The 12,884-nt window shown below is 24.0% G+C and overlaps 3 protein-coding genes across 7 annotated transcripts; 2 read left to right on the top strand and 1 right to left on the bottom strand.

Annotated features, from left to right (window-relative positions):
• The first annotated feature begins 175 nt into the window (after positions 1-175).
• Positions 176-4,879, top strand: LOC141525610 (WD repeat domain phosphoinositide-interacting protein 4). Of its 2 annotated transcripts, XM_074240160.1 has the most exons (8): positions 176-265; positions 362-428; positions 1,342-1,609; positions 2,167-2,407; positions 2,506-2,654; positions 3,037-3,138; positions 4,376-4,494; positions 4,559-4,879. In XM_074240160.1, exons 2-8 carry the CDS (start codon positions 380-382, stop codon positions 4,666-4,668), a joined length of 1,038 nt encoding a protein of 345 aa, XP_074096261.1. In that variant the 5' UTR covers positions 176-265; positions 362-379; the 3' UTR covers positions 4,669-4,879. The 2 variants fall into 2 exon arrangements, with proteins under 2 accessions (XP_074096261.1, XP_074096262.1); XM_074240161.1 differs by lacking the exon at positions 176-265 and having other exon boundaries at positions 278-428.
• LOC141525614 (uncharacterized) lies at positions 4,874-12,877 on the bottom strand. 4 transcript variants are annotated; one of them, XM_074240167.1, is made up of 3 exons: positions 12,816-12,877; positions 5,072-5,216; positions 4,874-5,003 (listed from the first exon to the last, which is right to left on the bottom strand). In XM_074240167.1, exons 2-3 carry the CDS (start codon positions 5,214-5,216, stop codon positions 4,951-4,953), a joined length of 198 nt encoding a protein of 65 aa, XP_074096268.1. In that variant the 5' UTR covers positions 12,816-12,877; the 3' UTR covers positions 4,874-4,950. The 4 variants fall into 4 exon arrangements, with proteins under 4 accessions (XP_074096268.1, XP_074096267.1, XP_074096265.1 ...); XM_074240166.1 differs by lacking the exon at positions 12,816-12,877 and adding an exon at positions 7,492-7,608; XM_074240164.1 differs by lacking the exon at positions 12,816-12,877 and adding an exon at positions 6,004-6,150.
• LOC141525608 (uncharacterized) lies at positions 7,503-10,234 on the top strand. The gene is made up of 2 exons (XM_074240158.1): positions 7,503-7,643; positions 8,186-10,234. The coding sequence occupies exon 2, from the start codon at positions 8,207-8,209 to the stop codon at positions 9,698-9,700; it is 1,494 nt and encodes a 497-aa protein (XP_074096259.1). The 5' UTR covers positions 7,503-7,643; positions 8,186-8,206; the 3' UTR covers positions 9,701-10,234.
• Positions 12,878-12,884: the final 7 nt, after the last annotated feature.

Genomic DNA, 12,884 nt, shown 5'->3' with positions numbered 1-12,884 from the left:
CTATAAAACTGTAGTAATTATCATTGTTATTATTGTCATTGTTATTATTTTTATTATCATTATTTTTGTTGTGTCTTACTATTGCACTGGTAATGTAGAAAAGTTTCTAAGTCCGGTTAGTTCTGAAAATTCCCGCGCGTGTCAGGATTGTGTTCTTCTAAAACGAAGAAAATATATCACAGTACACTGCGTGCTAATTTTATTTATTTTATTGTGTATATATATTTGTGGAAAATCAACAAAGAGCCTGGAAATATTTTACGTTGTAATGTGACCATATTAAACAATTTTTGGTTTAAATAAAAATTAATAGTTGCCATTTCGATTGTTAATTATTGTTACTTTTATTTATTTTTTTTAGGAGAAATAAATTTGTAAGATGGCTGCTGGACGGGGTATTATTAATTTACGGTTTAATCAAGACCAAGGTAAATATTGTATTTTTTGTGAGTGTGAATTTAATAGACATCTAATAATTTTTAAATAATTTATAAAAAATGCTTATAAAAATTTTCATAAGTTTTTTCTATGCAAATTTTTTAGATTTTTTTTACAATCATTAATTAAAAATTAATCTAAATTTCTCAAAAATTAGCTTTCTGCCGAATTCACCTTTATTATTATTATTATTATTATTATTATTATTTTTTTTTTTTTAATGATTATAAATATTTTTTAGGAAGTTTGAAAAAAGCTAATGAATTAAAATTTTTAAACATTTTTCACTTTTGAATTTTGAGAATTTTTGTAAACTGCGCAAATTTTTAATTTTTTTTCCAATACTGTAAAAACTGAAAATTTTCAAGATTTTTTTATTGCAAAAAAATTTTTTTCAATGCTGCATGCGTAAATTAAAAAAAAAATAAATGAAATTTTTAATTTTTTAAATAAAACAGGTCAATTATTTCGAATATCTTTCTTTAAAATTATTTGTCAAAAATGAAAATATTTTATGTTTAGAAAAATTATTTAAATTAATCATTTCAAGGTAGATAATGTTGACAATTGTCAAAATGACTTTTTGACGTCATTAAATTTAGCTGTCACTTTACAATTGTTTTAATTTTCTTTAACAAATAAATTATAGCAAAAAAATTATTAAAAAAATGGACTTGTAGAAATTTTAATAAATTAAAAATAATTTTTTAAATTAAATCTTTTAAATTTTTTTTTAAATTGAATCTAATAATATTTATTTACAATTAAATAAAACCATTGTATTGGTCTAAATATGACCTAATAATTATTTTTTATGTTAAAAATATAATACAATTACAAAAATATTCCTATTAAAAATTGTATATTATAAATTACTAATTTATTTTTTTTTTAATTTTTAAGGGTGTTTTACCTGTTGCATGGAGTCTGGGTTACGAGTATACAACGTCGAGCCTTTGGTTGAAAAAGCGCATTTTGAAAATGACTTAATGGGCAGCATTGCTATTGGTGAAATGTTATGGCGAACAAACATAATAGCGGTTGTCGGAGGTGGTACTCGACCGAAATTTGCTGATAATACCGTATTAATCTACGATGACGTTGTCAAAAAATTTGTTATGGAAATAACATTTACAAGCCCGATCAAAGCTGTACGTTTACGGCGCGACAAGTAAGTCAATTCCAACATCTTAAATTAGTAAAAATTATCATTTATTTTTTATCAATTATCTATAACCAATTTTTTAAGAAGAAATGTTCTTAAAAATTTTTTTATTTTTTATATTTTATTCATTAATGATAATTTTTCGAAGTAGTTCTAAATAATTCGAATTTGGCGATAAATGTTTTTCTGTCGTTTTTTCTTTTTGTGTTTTGAACTTTCAAATTTTATTGTTATTATTATTATTATTTTTTTTTTCTTAAGTTTCTGCAGGCATTACTAAATGAACCGTTATATGTATAATTTTCGAGCTAAAATTCTCAGATTCAATAATTTATAATTTTATATCTTATAATTTAATGTACTAATTATTGTATATTGCCGATTGGCTTCAAATAAATAAATAAATAAATAAGATTTGATTAATTTCATAATGCAACAAAAACAATGATTTAAAAAAATTTTAATTTAAAATTAAAAATCATGAAAAATTCATGACGCTCGTAAGAAAATTATTTTTTCGCTAGTTATTAATTATTAACAAAAATTGAAAAACATTTTTTTAGATTGATAGTGGCTTTACAGCGAGAAATACACGTTTTCTCATTTCCGTTTCCTACGAGACGACTATTGACCCTTGAAACTCGTGATAATCCAAAGGGCTTAGTTGAAGTAGCAACATTGGCAACAGCGCATAAGCAATTACTAGCGTTTCCTGGCCATAAATTGGGCAGTGTACAATTGGTTGACTTAGCTGCTACTGAAGCTGGCAGTTCATCGGCACCAGCCACCGTGGCTGCTCATCAAGTAAATGATAGATATTTTTTTTTTTTTTTTAAATTAATTTTCTTAGATCTAAAATCTGTTGATTTCTGATCTGGTAAATCATAATTAATTTATTTTAGGGAACGTTAGCCTGTCTTGCTGTTAATCCCAATGGGACAATGGTTGCTACTGCATCAGCGCAAGGTACTCTTGTCAGAGTATGGGACAGCGTAAGAAGACAATTGTTGGTTGAACTTAGGCGGGGTGCTGATCCTGCTACACTTTACTGGTAATTTAATAAATTCAAAGTTATTGATAAATTTTTTAAAGGTGAATCATTCGATTTAAAGAAAAATTTTTTTATTAAATTAATTTTGCCTAGGAAAATATTTTTTTAAAATTAAATACAAAATTTTATTTTGAGGTTTATTCAATTACAATATTAATAATAATAATAATCTTCTTTGTGCTTTTACCATAAATAATTTTATTAAAAATTTTTTTCTACGGATGATCACTCATTTTAATCTAAATTAAATTTTTTCCATAGAAATCAATAATCATAGTCATAATTGGAGATTACTTCTTGAATTTATCCAAAGCGTTTATTGAGATTAATTAATAAATTTATATGTAGGAATAATAAATAATTATTTTAATTTTTCTTGCAGCATAACATTTAGCAGAGATTCAGAATTTCTTTGCATGTCTAGTGATAAAGGCACTGTACATATATTCGCGTTAAAAGACACGCATCTTAATCGTCGATCTACGTGAGTAATCCAAATTTATTCTAATACTAATGATTTGATTGCACTGAGAGGAAAAATTTCTTATTACAACATTACTCATATTTTTTAAAAGAAATTTTGGTAATTATTTAATACAAGTGGGGTCCAAAATTTCAATTTTCATTTTTTTTTTTTTTTTTTGAAAATTTCTATATACATTTTTTTTTTCAAATACATAAAAAAACAAATAATTAAAAAAAAGTTGATTACCACAATTTTAACAAATTTTCAAAAAAATTTATAAATTTTTAAAAAAATTGTGATATTCAATTTTTTTTTTAATTATTTGTTTTTTTATGTACTTTTCAAAAAAAAAGATAAAATAGAAATTTCATCCAAAAACAAGCTTAGTTTTTATAGTAATTAAAAAAATAAGCTTTGTCGAAGAAACACAAATCTTGATTTTAAAAAATCATTTATTGAATTTTTTTAAATCAATCAGAAAAATTTTGAATAAAGTTACATTTACTTAATTTAATGAAAATTTCTTGGTTTGAAAGTTTTTCTGTTTAATTTAACATAACAAATTCATTATTATAATGACCGCTTGTATTTTTTATCAACTTTGATTTATTTGTTTTATTTTTTATCAATTTCTGTTTATAATTTATTTTTAAGATTATTTATTTTTAACTAAGAGCAATTTGAAGGCAACTTGAACTGTCAATTGACAGGCAATATTTTGTTTTTTGATTAGAATATATGCATTTTACACCCGCAGTAATTGGTATAAATGCATACAAATAGAGGTGCTTCTATTACTGCGGATTATTTAAAACATTCGCAGTAATACAAGCATGTTCATTTTTTTGGTACCAATTACTGCGTCCTTAAATAAATAATATTAATTGATCAAAATTCAATGTTTAATGCATATCTGATATTAAAGAAGGGTTATCTTACTTTTATATGCAAAAAATTTTAAATTTGAACCATTTTATGTAAAGAAAAAGATCTTTTAGTAGCACCTCTTTTTGTACAGAAACTCACAAAAAAACTATAGTTTACTACCTGTTAGTCAGTCAATTTTAATTTATCAATAACAAATTGAATAATTGTTGTACGTATAAAACTACTATGCAAATATTTTTTTGAAGATTTCAATTACAAGAAACAATTTTTTTAAATTCAAAAAGCTCAAGTACGATTTATTTATAATTGAAATTAAAAAATCCGCAGTAATATCTACTATAAAAAAAATAATTATCTTTTTTTTTAGGTTTTCTAAAATGAGATTTCTCGGTAATTATGTCGAAAGTCAATGGGCGCTAGCTACATTCACAGTACCACCTGAATGTGCGTGTGTATGCGCATTTGGATCCCGTAATTCAGTGATAGGTAATTATTTGTAACTATTGATACATATTAAAAGCATTATTTTTTAATTTGTAATTATTTTTAGCGGTTTGTGTGGATGGAACATTTCACAAATATGTTTTCACATCTGAAGGTAATTGTAATCGTGAGGCATTCGATGTTTTCCTCGATGTCTGTGATGACAATGAATTTTGAAAAACAACTAAGTTTATTAATCGAACAAAATATTCTAAATAACTTTAAAAAAAAGTCTAATTTATTAATAATTGATTATTAATAAATTATAAAAAAAATTTATGTCTACACAATATTGTACATAGTTTATATTTATATAAAATAATAAAATCGTATTTTAGTTAATGTAAATAAGATTGTTTTTTTATGAATAAAAATATTTGAAAAATTATTTAATATTTATTTGCAATAATGAATTTTAAACATTTACACATTCGATTTAGTTAACTAAAATTTACACTGCTAGTCTTCGTTTTGTTTCGGTAACTTATCGTACAATTTATCTCTATAGTCTTCTGCAAAGTAAAATAATATTTAATCGAGTTATCATAAAATTAATTATTAAAAAATGTTTTATACTTACTCCATGGCTGCGGATCAAGAATTGGTGAAATAATTGTTTGATAAAGTGTGCATCCTAGGACCGTTATAAATCCACAAATAAAAAATGTGTATTTTTTATTCGTACCAGTAGGTCTTGGTAATCTAGGCGTTTTTTTTACATCCATCTAAATTGAAATTTTTTAAATAAATTATTACAAAAAAATTTTGATAAAAAAGTAGCACTCTTAATTTTGATTTTTATTTTTTTTTTTTTTTAATTTTTATGACACTGAAATCAGTAGATATCTAAAAATTTTATTAACAGATTAATTATGCTGAAAAAAAAAATATTTACAAAAATTCTACATTTAAAATTTTTTTCATAATTTAATTGTTATAAAAATAAAAAAAATTGTAAATTTGTTGATTTCAATATCACAAATTTTAACATTTGAAATTTTTTTTTTTTTAGAATTTATTTGTTAAATAATTATGAAAATTTATGTCATTAAAGTTAACTGTCACTTGACAATTTTTTAATAAATTTGCTCCAAAAAATTTTTTTTTTAAAATTGCATTTGAAGTTTTTTAAAATTTCTAAATGTCAATTTTTTTTGCCATGATCTATTTGTTACAAAAATTCTTAAAATTATCAAATAAATTAATTTTCATTGAAAATTTTTAAATATTTGATTTCAATTCTAAGAAAATAAAAAAAAATAAGAGATATCTGACATTTTTTTTTCATCTGATTTGAAAAATAATTTAGTTAAAAAAAAATGAACAAATAATAGTAGATGGCTTTTTCAAAATTTATTTTTATAGCATTTTTAAAAATTTTCTCCACAACAATTAGTTAAAAAGAATCAAAAAAATTTTCAACTGTGTTAATTTCACTGTCATAAATTTTTTCTTAGAGTAAAAAACTAAAAAACAATTACTTTTATTGTTATTAATTAAAAGATACGCAACCTTTGAATTACTCGGTAGCACTTTTGAAAATAAAAAATAATTTGTTAGTGAAAAATATTTAATTTCATACTTCTACTTGTATACACACAATAATCAGCTGTTTAGTAATCTAAATATTGTCCAGCGGAAGAATTATCATGCAAGCAAACTATTCGTAACGTGATTGGTTAAATATATCACAACCATGAAAATATATGCAAACCCTAAATTCAGGCGCGCGCTTGCGCGCGCAAATTTGAATTCTAGTTAATTTTTAAAAGTAATAATAAAAAACATACGTTTGTGATTATTGTTTTTTTTATCAAATAAATAATTTTTTTTTATTTAATCTTTTTATTAGCATTTTAAACAAATGACAATATTAAATAATTATTCATAATAGTTTTTAGTAACAAGTAAAATAAGAATCTTTAAAATATTGTAAGCTTTTCTATTTATTCTATTTATTTTATTATTTATTCTATTGTAAATTTTTTAAAAGGCTTATTTTCCAAAACGTTCAAGTTGAAGTGGTAAAAAAATTAATTTTAATAATATATGACTGATTTTAAATTTTACTATTTTTTATTATTTCATCTGACTATTATTTTTATAACTTATCAAAGATTAATATATATTATTATATTAAAATTGTTAACTTTTTTTAATTTTTAATAAATATAGAAAAATACTTATTTTCATAAAATAATCATTGTTATTTTTTTTTTAAATAAATAAAATTAATAACTATAATATTACACCTGACGTACATTAAACTTTTCAAATTTTTCAGCGCATGCGCGTCTCATACTTTTTTCGCGGCTCACAAAACTTGCGTTGCTGCCATAGCTTTATTAACGTATCCCTTCCTCGGCTAAAGTCTGGTAAATTTTTCATTACTTATTAATAAATATTTGTGAAACTGTGTGGTAATTATCAATGAAATTATTTTTAAAAAATTGTTTAGTTGTTAGTTAACGTTACTCTAATTTTTAAAAAAGATCCTAAGAAAAGTTTCTGAGATATAAAAGTGTTTGTAGGTAAACTTTTGGATATCCCGTATACCGTAATGTATAAGAGCGTTCAAAACTCAAACTTTGAAATTAAATATCTCTGAAACTAGATGGTCAAAAATTTTCAAATTGTGTCAATCGATGCAGAATTATATGAACATCTGCCAAAATTTTTAAAAAATCCTAAGAAAACGACTCTGGCGAGGGTACTACCTTAAGGTAATAATAATTGTGAGCTCAAGTATTAGTGTATAAGTTAGAATTAGTATTATTACACATGTTAAGTATAAGATGTAATTGACTAAGTATATTGGTTTGAAATATAGAGGGGGAAGTGAAGCCGGGAAACACCGACTTCGAACCAACACTTCGTTACTTTGTAACTTCACTTCTTTCCGAGAGCTGTAACTGACCAGTACGAGTTATCCAGTGACCTTTCTGGACATAACAATTTACTACAATCAATTGGTGGATATTCGACTGGACCATACAATACCTGTGTAGTGACTGAATCCTTCTATGGTACTTGGTAGTAGAAGCATTGCCACCCTCTCGCCGGGAGTTGAACTTGAACGTATAACCAAGTTCTGAGGTTAAACTTTCCATTCTATAACTTGAGTGTTGACAGTGTTTATAAACCAACAATTGGTAAGAATTAAAAAACAAAAAATATTATTTATAAAAAAACATTTTTAAAATTTAAAGAATTGAATTTCAAGAGAGTATCTTTTCATTTTTGAATAATTGAGACAAAAAACTGGTTATTTTATGACACTGAAGTTGACAGACGTTAAAAATTTTTTTAGAATTTCATCACAATTAAATCATTATTTTAAAAAATTAATTAAAAAGTTCCATGTGTAAAAATTAATAAAAATTACAAGTGAAAATTTTTAGAAGCTTTTTTTTTTTATTGTAATTGATTTGTTACAAAAATTTTTAAAATTGACAGCTGACGGCTAACTTCAATATGATGTTATTTTTAATTATAAATATTTTTTATTGAACTTTTTTAATTTAGCTACAAAGTGTTATCGGTTATAAAGCTTCAATTCAATTTTTAACCCGAAATCTTTATAATTTTTGAAGTAATTAATATTAAAAAAGTTTTTTTAAAATATGAAAAGATATTTTTGAAAACCAGCTGATTTATTTTCAAATTCAATAAACTGCAACTAAAAATTTTTCAGGAACGACAGATCAATAAAAAAATGACGTCATCTGTTAAAGTTCTACCGTTTGACTTGATCTACCAAGAAATGCGTGAAAAAATAATGCAAGGACTGATGAGCGTGAACACAAGGTACCCGGGAACATCGGAGGACAATCCAACAGTTCTCCAACTAGCTTTAAGTAGATACGACCCGGAATTAATAAATTACCTGCTGGATAACAACGTGAACGTGAATATGACTTCAAAGTCATACGAGCCAGCATTGAACTTAGCGATTCGAAATTACAGCTCAGATTTGGTGTACAGGTTGCTCCAAATAGGTGCAGACGTCAACATTCAATCGGTGTTCGAAGAAACAGCTTATCAGTACACGACAATCCACAGCGCAGTCAGCGAGGAAATAAAAGAAATCATGGAGCAGTTGTTGAAAAATCAAAGGGGTGATAGCATACATTTGGGGGACAAGGGATACTTCATAGCGATGGGTTACGAAAATTTTAATCCTTATGAAAGAGTTCTGGATCCAGGAATTGACATAAGCCCCATCCGGAACGTGCTTTCGCCTTTACATCTGGCGATTGAGAAAAATCACATTCGAGTCATAAAATATCTGATTGATCATGGCGCTAATGTAAATGTGATTTGCGACGATAAAACGCCGCTGTATGTCGCTGTGGAAAACAAAAACAAAGAAATTGTAAAGCTGCTACTCAAGAACAGAGCTAAAGTTAACATTAAAACAAAACCTTGGCCGCTAGTCCAGCTGGCTTCAAATTCCAGCAATTATGGAATTCTGAGAATGTTGTTGGATGTCGGAGCTGATGTTGATTCAATAAGCTACGGCACCACGACGTTGTTCAAAGCTGTCAACAGCGGAGACGTTCACATGACTGAGTTTCTGATCAATCATGGCGCCAATCCTGACGCTCAAAATAATTCAAAGAATATTTTACAGGTTGCGGTAAAGTCTGAGCAAAGTACGCTGGTTAATTGCTTGCTGAATTCTGGAGTTGATGTCAACTTTTGCAATAGCAATGGACACGCGGTTGTTGACACTCCAAATGTCTCGGAGCGGATCATAAGTCTCATAAAAAATTATATTGTCAAGTTGAAAGCTGCTAATTTTTATCTCATTAGTGTTAATATGGAAGCTGTCAGAGGACAAGAGTTTGACGATTTTTACCGCGACTGCCGCAATGAAGTTGAAGCTCTCAAACAGACTATTATCAATGGAACTAGCTTGAGTTGTTTCAGCGTGTTGCATAAATCTCACCAGAGGCTTGCGATAGGATTGAAGAATTTTGATGAGGATAATTTTCCTATCAGCAGTAGATTGGAATCTATGTTTCCGTTGTACGGAAAGCTTGTTTATCATCATTTGAGCAGAGCGTTAGATAGGAAAAAGTTTGGGGAAAAAGCTGGAGAGCTTCTCTATGAAATTTTCGGTCGGAAATTGCCGGATACTTTTATTAGGGAGATTTTTTATTATTTAAGTATTTGTGACTTGAAAATGATGAGTGAGAATTTGTAAATAATTTATAATTAAGTTTTTTTTATACAGAGTTATTTTCAGTATATTTTTATTCGATAATACTTCATTTGACAGACATCTAATTCTATAGATTTTTGTAATAAATAAATTATAAGTGCTAATTTTTTAAATTATATATTTTTTATAAAAATTCGAAGAATTTTCAGAGGTCTGTTAATTTCAGTCTCATTATTATTCACTGTAAATTTTTTTTATTTTGCAAATGTAATGATTACATAATTTTTCATTGACTGAAAAATAATTATTATTGTTTTCTATTTAATTATAAAAATGATCTTTTTTGGCTAAATTTAGATTATTTTAGTACCAAAGTTTAATTATTGACTTGTGATTGTTGTAATTTATAAGATTTATATTATTGATTATAAATTAACTAGAAATATTTTGATTATTCATTTTTTTAGATTATATTTTGTGATGTATCAATTTAATAATTTCAAGGTAGTAGTCTAGTTTTTGGGCGTCTACTTTAATAATTAACGGTGATAATAATAGCAAAATATTATAAAATTAAGTCAAAAAAAAAAATTTGTTTTTTATATCTAAGCTTTCAATAATAAATTATTTAAAAAAATAAAAATAATGATTTAAATTTTATTTTTTTGTTCTAAAAAAAAATGCGATACTAGATTACTACTTTGAGTTAGATGTATTAATAAAAATTATATTTTTTTTTATATTAAAATTTTTAAATAAAATAAACTGTTGAAGTTTTCAAATGTATTTTAAATAATAAATATTTTATTTATTCATCAACTTTTATGGAATATTTCAGGAAAATTCAAAATATTTTAATATGAAAAATTTTGAGATAAAAAAAAGACAATTTTTATTTGAAAAAAGACAAAGTATTTTTTTAATGATATTTTGATGAAAGTAAATTTTGCAGATATTTAATTATTTTTTTTATCGAATAAATTATGGCAAAAAAAATTGACATTTAGAAATTATAAAAAATTAAAAATCTAATTTTTTTTTAATTATTTTTTTGTTAAATAAAATTTAAAAATTCTCTAGTGACGACTGCTAACTTTAATGACATGATATTTTGAGCTTCTTTAAATTTAATCATTATTTAAAAAAAATTTTTTTATTTCTTTGAAATGAATAAAATCCTTAAAAATTTATGAAAGTAAATTTAGCAGAATTTGAAAATTAAAAAAATTTTTCGTACCAAAAATTTACAATAAAAAAATTTCACATTTAAAAAATTTTTAAAAATAAAAGAGTAATTTTTTTTTAAATATTCTGATGATTTTTATTCAACTAAGAAAAAAATCAGAAAATTTTTTAATATTTTCATTTTTTTATTTTTTTCAACAATTCTTCCAGATTTTTTTTTTAAAAAATAAGTGCTATAATTTCAATAATTATATGGTAAGAAAATTAAATTTAAAAAATAATTTTATATCTTACAAACTATTTTCTTTTCTTTATAAAAAAAATATTGAATAAATTTCAAAGTATTTTTAGGAAATTATTATAATTACTTGACCATTTTTTAATTTTCTTTTAACAAAAAAATTTACACTAAAAAATTGAATTTTTAATTTTTTTTAATTTCTGCGGTTAATTTTTTGGGGTCATCTGAGTAATCCGAACGGACATGTCGCCAATGTAATAATTGTAAAGGAATACAAAAAGTAACTTGCTCTCTAACAAGTTATATACATTTAATATTTCATACATAACACTCAATATAGGTCAAATAATAGTAAATTCAATGTAATAAAATACACACATTAAAACATTTCAATATCATATTTATGAAAGAATTTAAACTGTAACCCATGAAAAATTACAAAAGAACGACAATTGATCTGTCTTATAAGTTTTGTAAATCACAAGTAAGAAATTAGCTGTCGGTAAGGCAAATTTTGTTAGGTAACTAGCGGTGGAGAAAATTTTAATTATACATCTAATTCAAACACAACCTTTTTATACTAAATAAGAATAATTCTTCTTCAAAATATTTATTGTTTTTATTTATTAAAATATGTAAATATTGATTAATAAAATAAAACAAAAAAATCGCTTATTTAATGGGAAATAATTTATTTTTATTTATAAAGTAATTTTTTTTTTAATTATGTAAAATATTCAAATCAAACTGTTTTTTATTTGTTTCAACTTAAACTATTATTTATACACTTTCTCAACATTTATCAATAATTACGTTCTTGTCATATGAATATTATATATATATATATATATATTACATATTTTAATAAATAAAAACAATAAATATTTTGAAGAAGAATTATTCTTATTTAATATAAAAAGGTTGTGTTTGAATTAGATGTATAATTAAAATTTTCTCCACCGCTAGTTACCTAACAAAATTTGCCTTACCGACAGCTAATTTCTTACTTGTGATTTACAAAACTTAGAAGACAGATCAATTGTCGTTCTTTTGTAATTTTTCATGGGTTACAGTTTAAATTCTTTCATAAATATGATATTGAAATGTTTTAATGTGTGTATTTTATTACATTGAATTTACTATTATTTGACCTATATTGAGTGTTATGTATGAAGTATTAAATGTATATAACTTGTTAGAGAGCAAGTTACTTTTTGTATTCCTTTACAATTATTACATTGGCGACATGTCCGTTCGGATCACTAAGATGACCCCAATTTTTTTACTGCAGTTAGCTGTTAATTTAAAAAATTTTTTTAATAAATCAATTACAAAAAAAAATGTTTGTATAATAATTTAATTGCTATAAATATCTAAAAAAATTTTTATATCTGTCAAATCTTCAGTGTCATATTTTTTTTCCCATTTTTTTTTTTTATGACATTCAAGTTAGCTGTCACTTGACAATTTTTTAATTTTATTTAACAAAAAAATTTGTTCCAAATAACTATTTTTGAAAAATTGCATTTTTAATTTTGTTAATTTCTAAATGTCGATTTTTTTTGTTATAAAATTAAAAAAATTATTAAATATGTGCTAAGTTAATTCTCATTTTTTTTTCTATCATTAATTTGTCACACAAACTCTAAAAATTTTAAATATCTGCAAAAATAATTTTTAATAATAAATTTAATTAAAAAAAATATAAAAATAAAAATAAATTTGACTTACTCTGTTGCAGTTGTCAGTTACTCTATAGTCCGAAAGTCTACCTCAATTGCTTGAACCTTAAAAAAAATA

The sequence above is a fragment of the Cotesia typhae genome, unplaced genomic scaffold, assembly GCF_013202065.1.
Source record: "Cotesia typhae breed Kobodo isofemale line unplaced genomic scaffold, CoteBio_Ctyphae contig_26, whole genome shotgun sequence".
Classification (NCBI taxonomy): Eukaryota; Metazoa; Arthropoda; class Insecta; order Hymenoptera; family Braconidae; genus Cotesia; species Cotesia typhae.
Note: the sequence above shows the minus strand (reverse complement) of the source record. Positions and strands in the feature narration are given on the sequence as shown.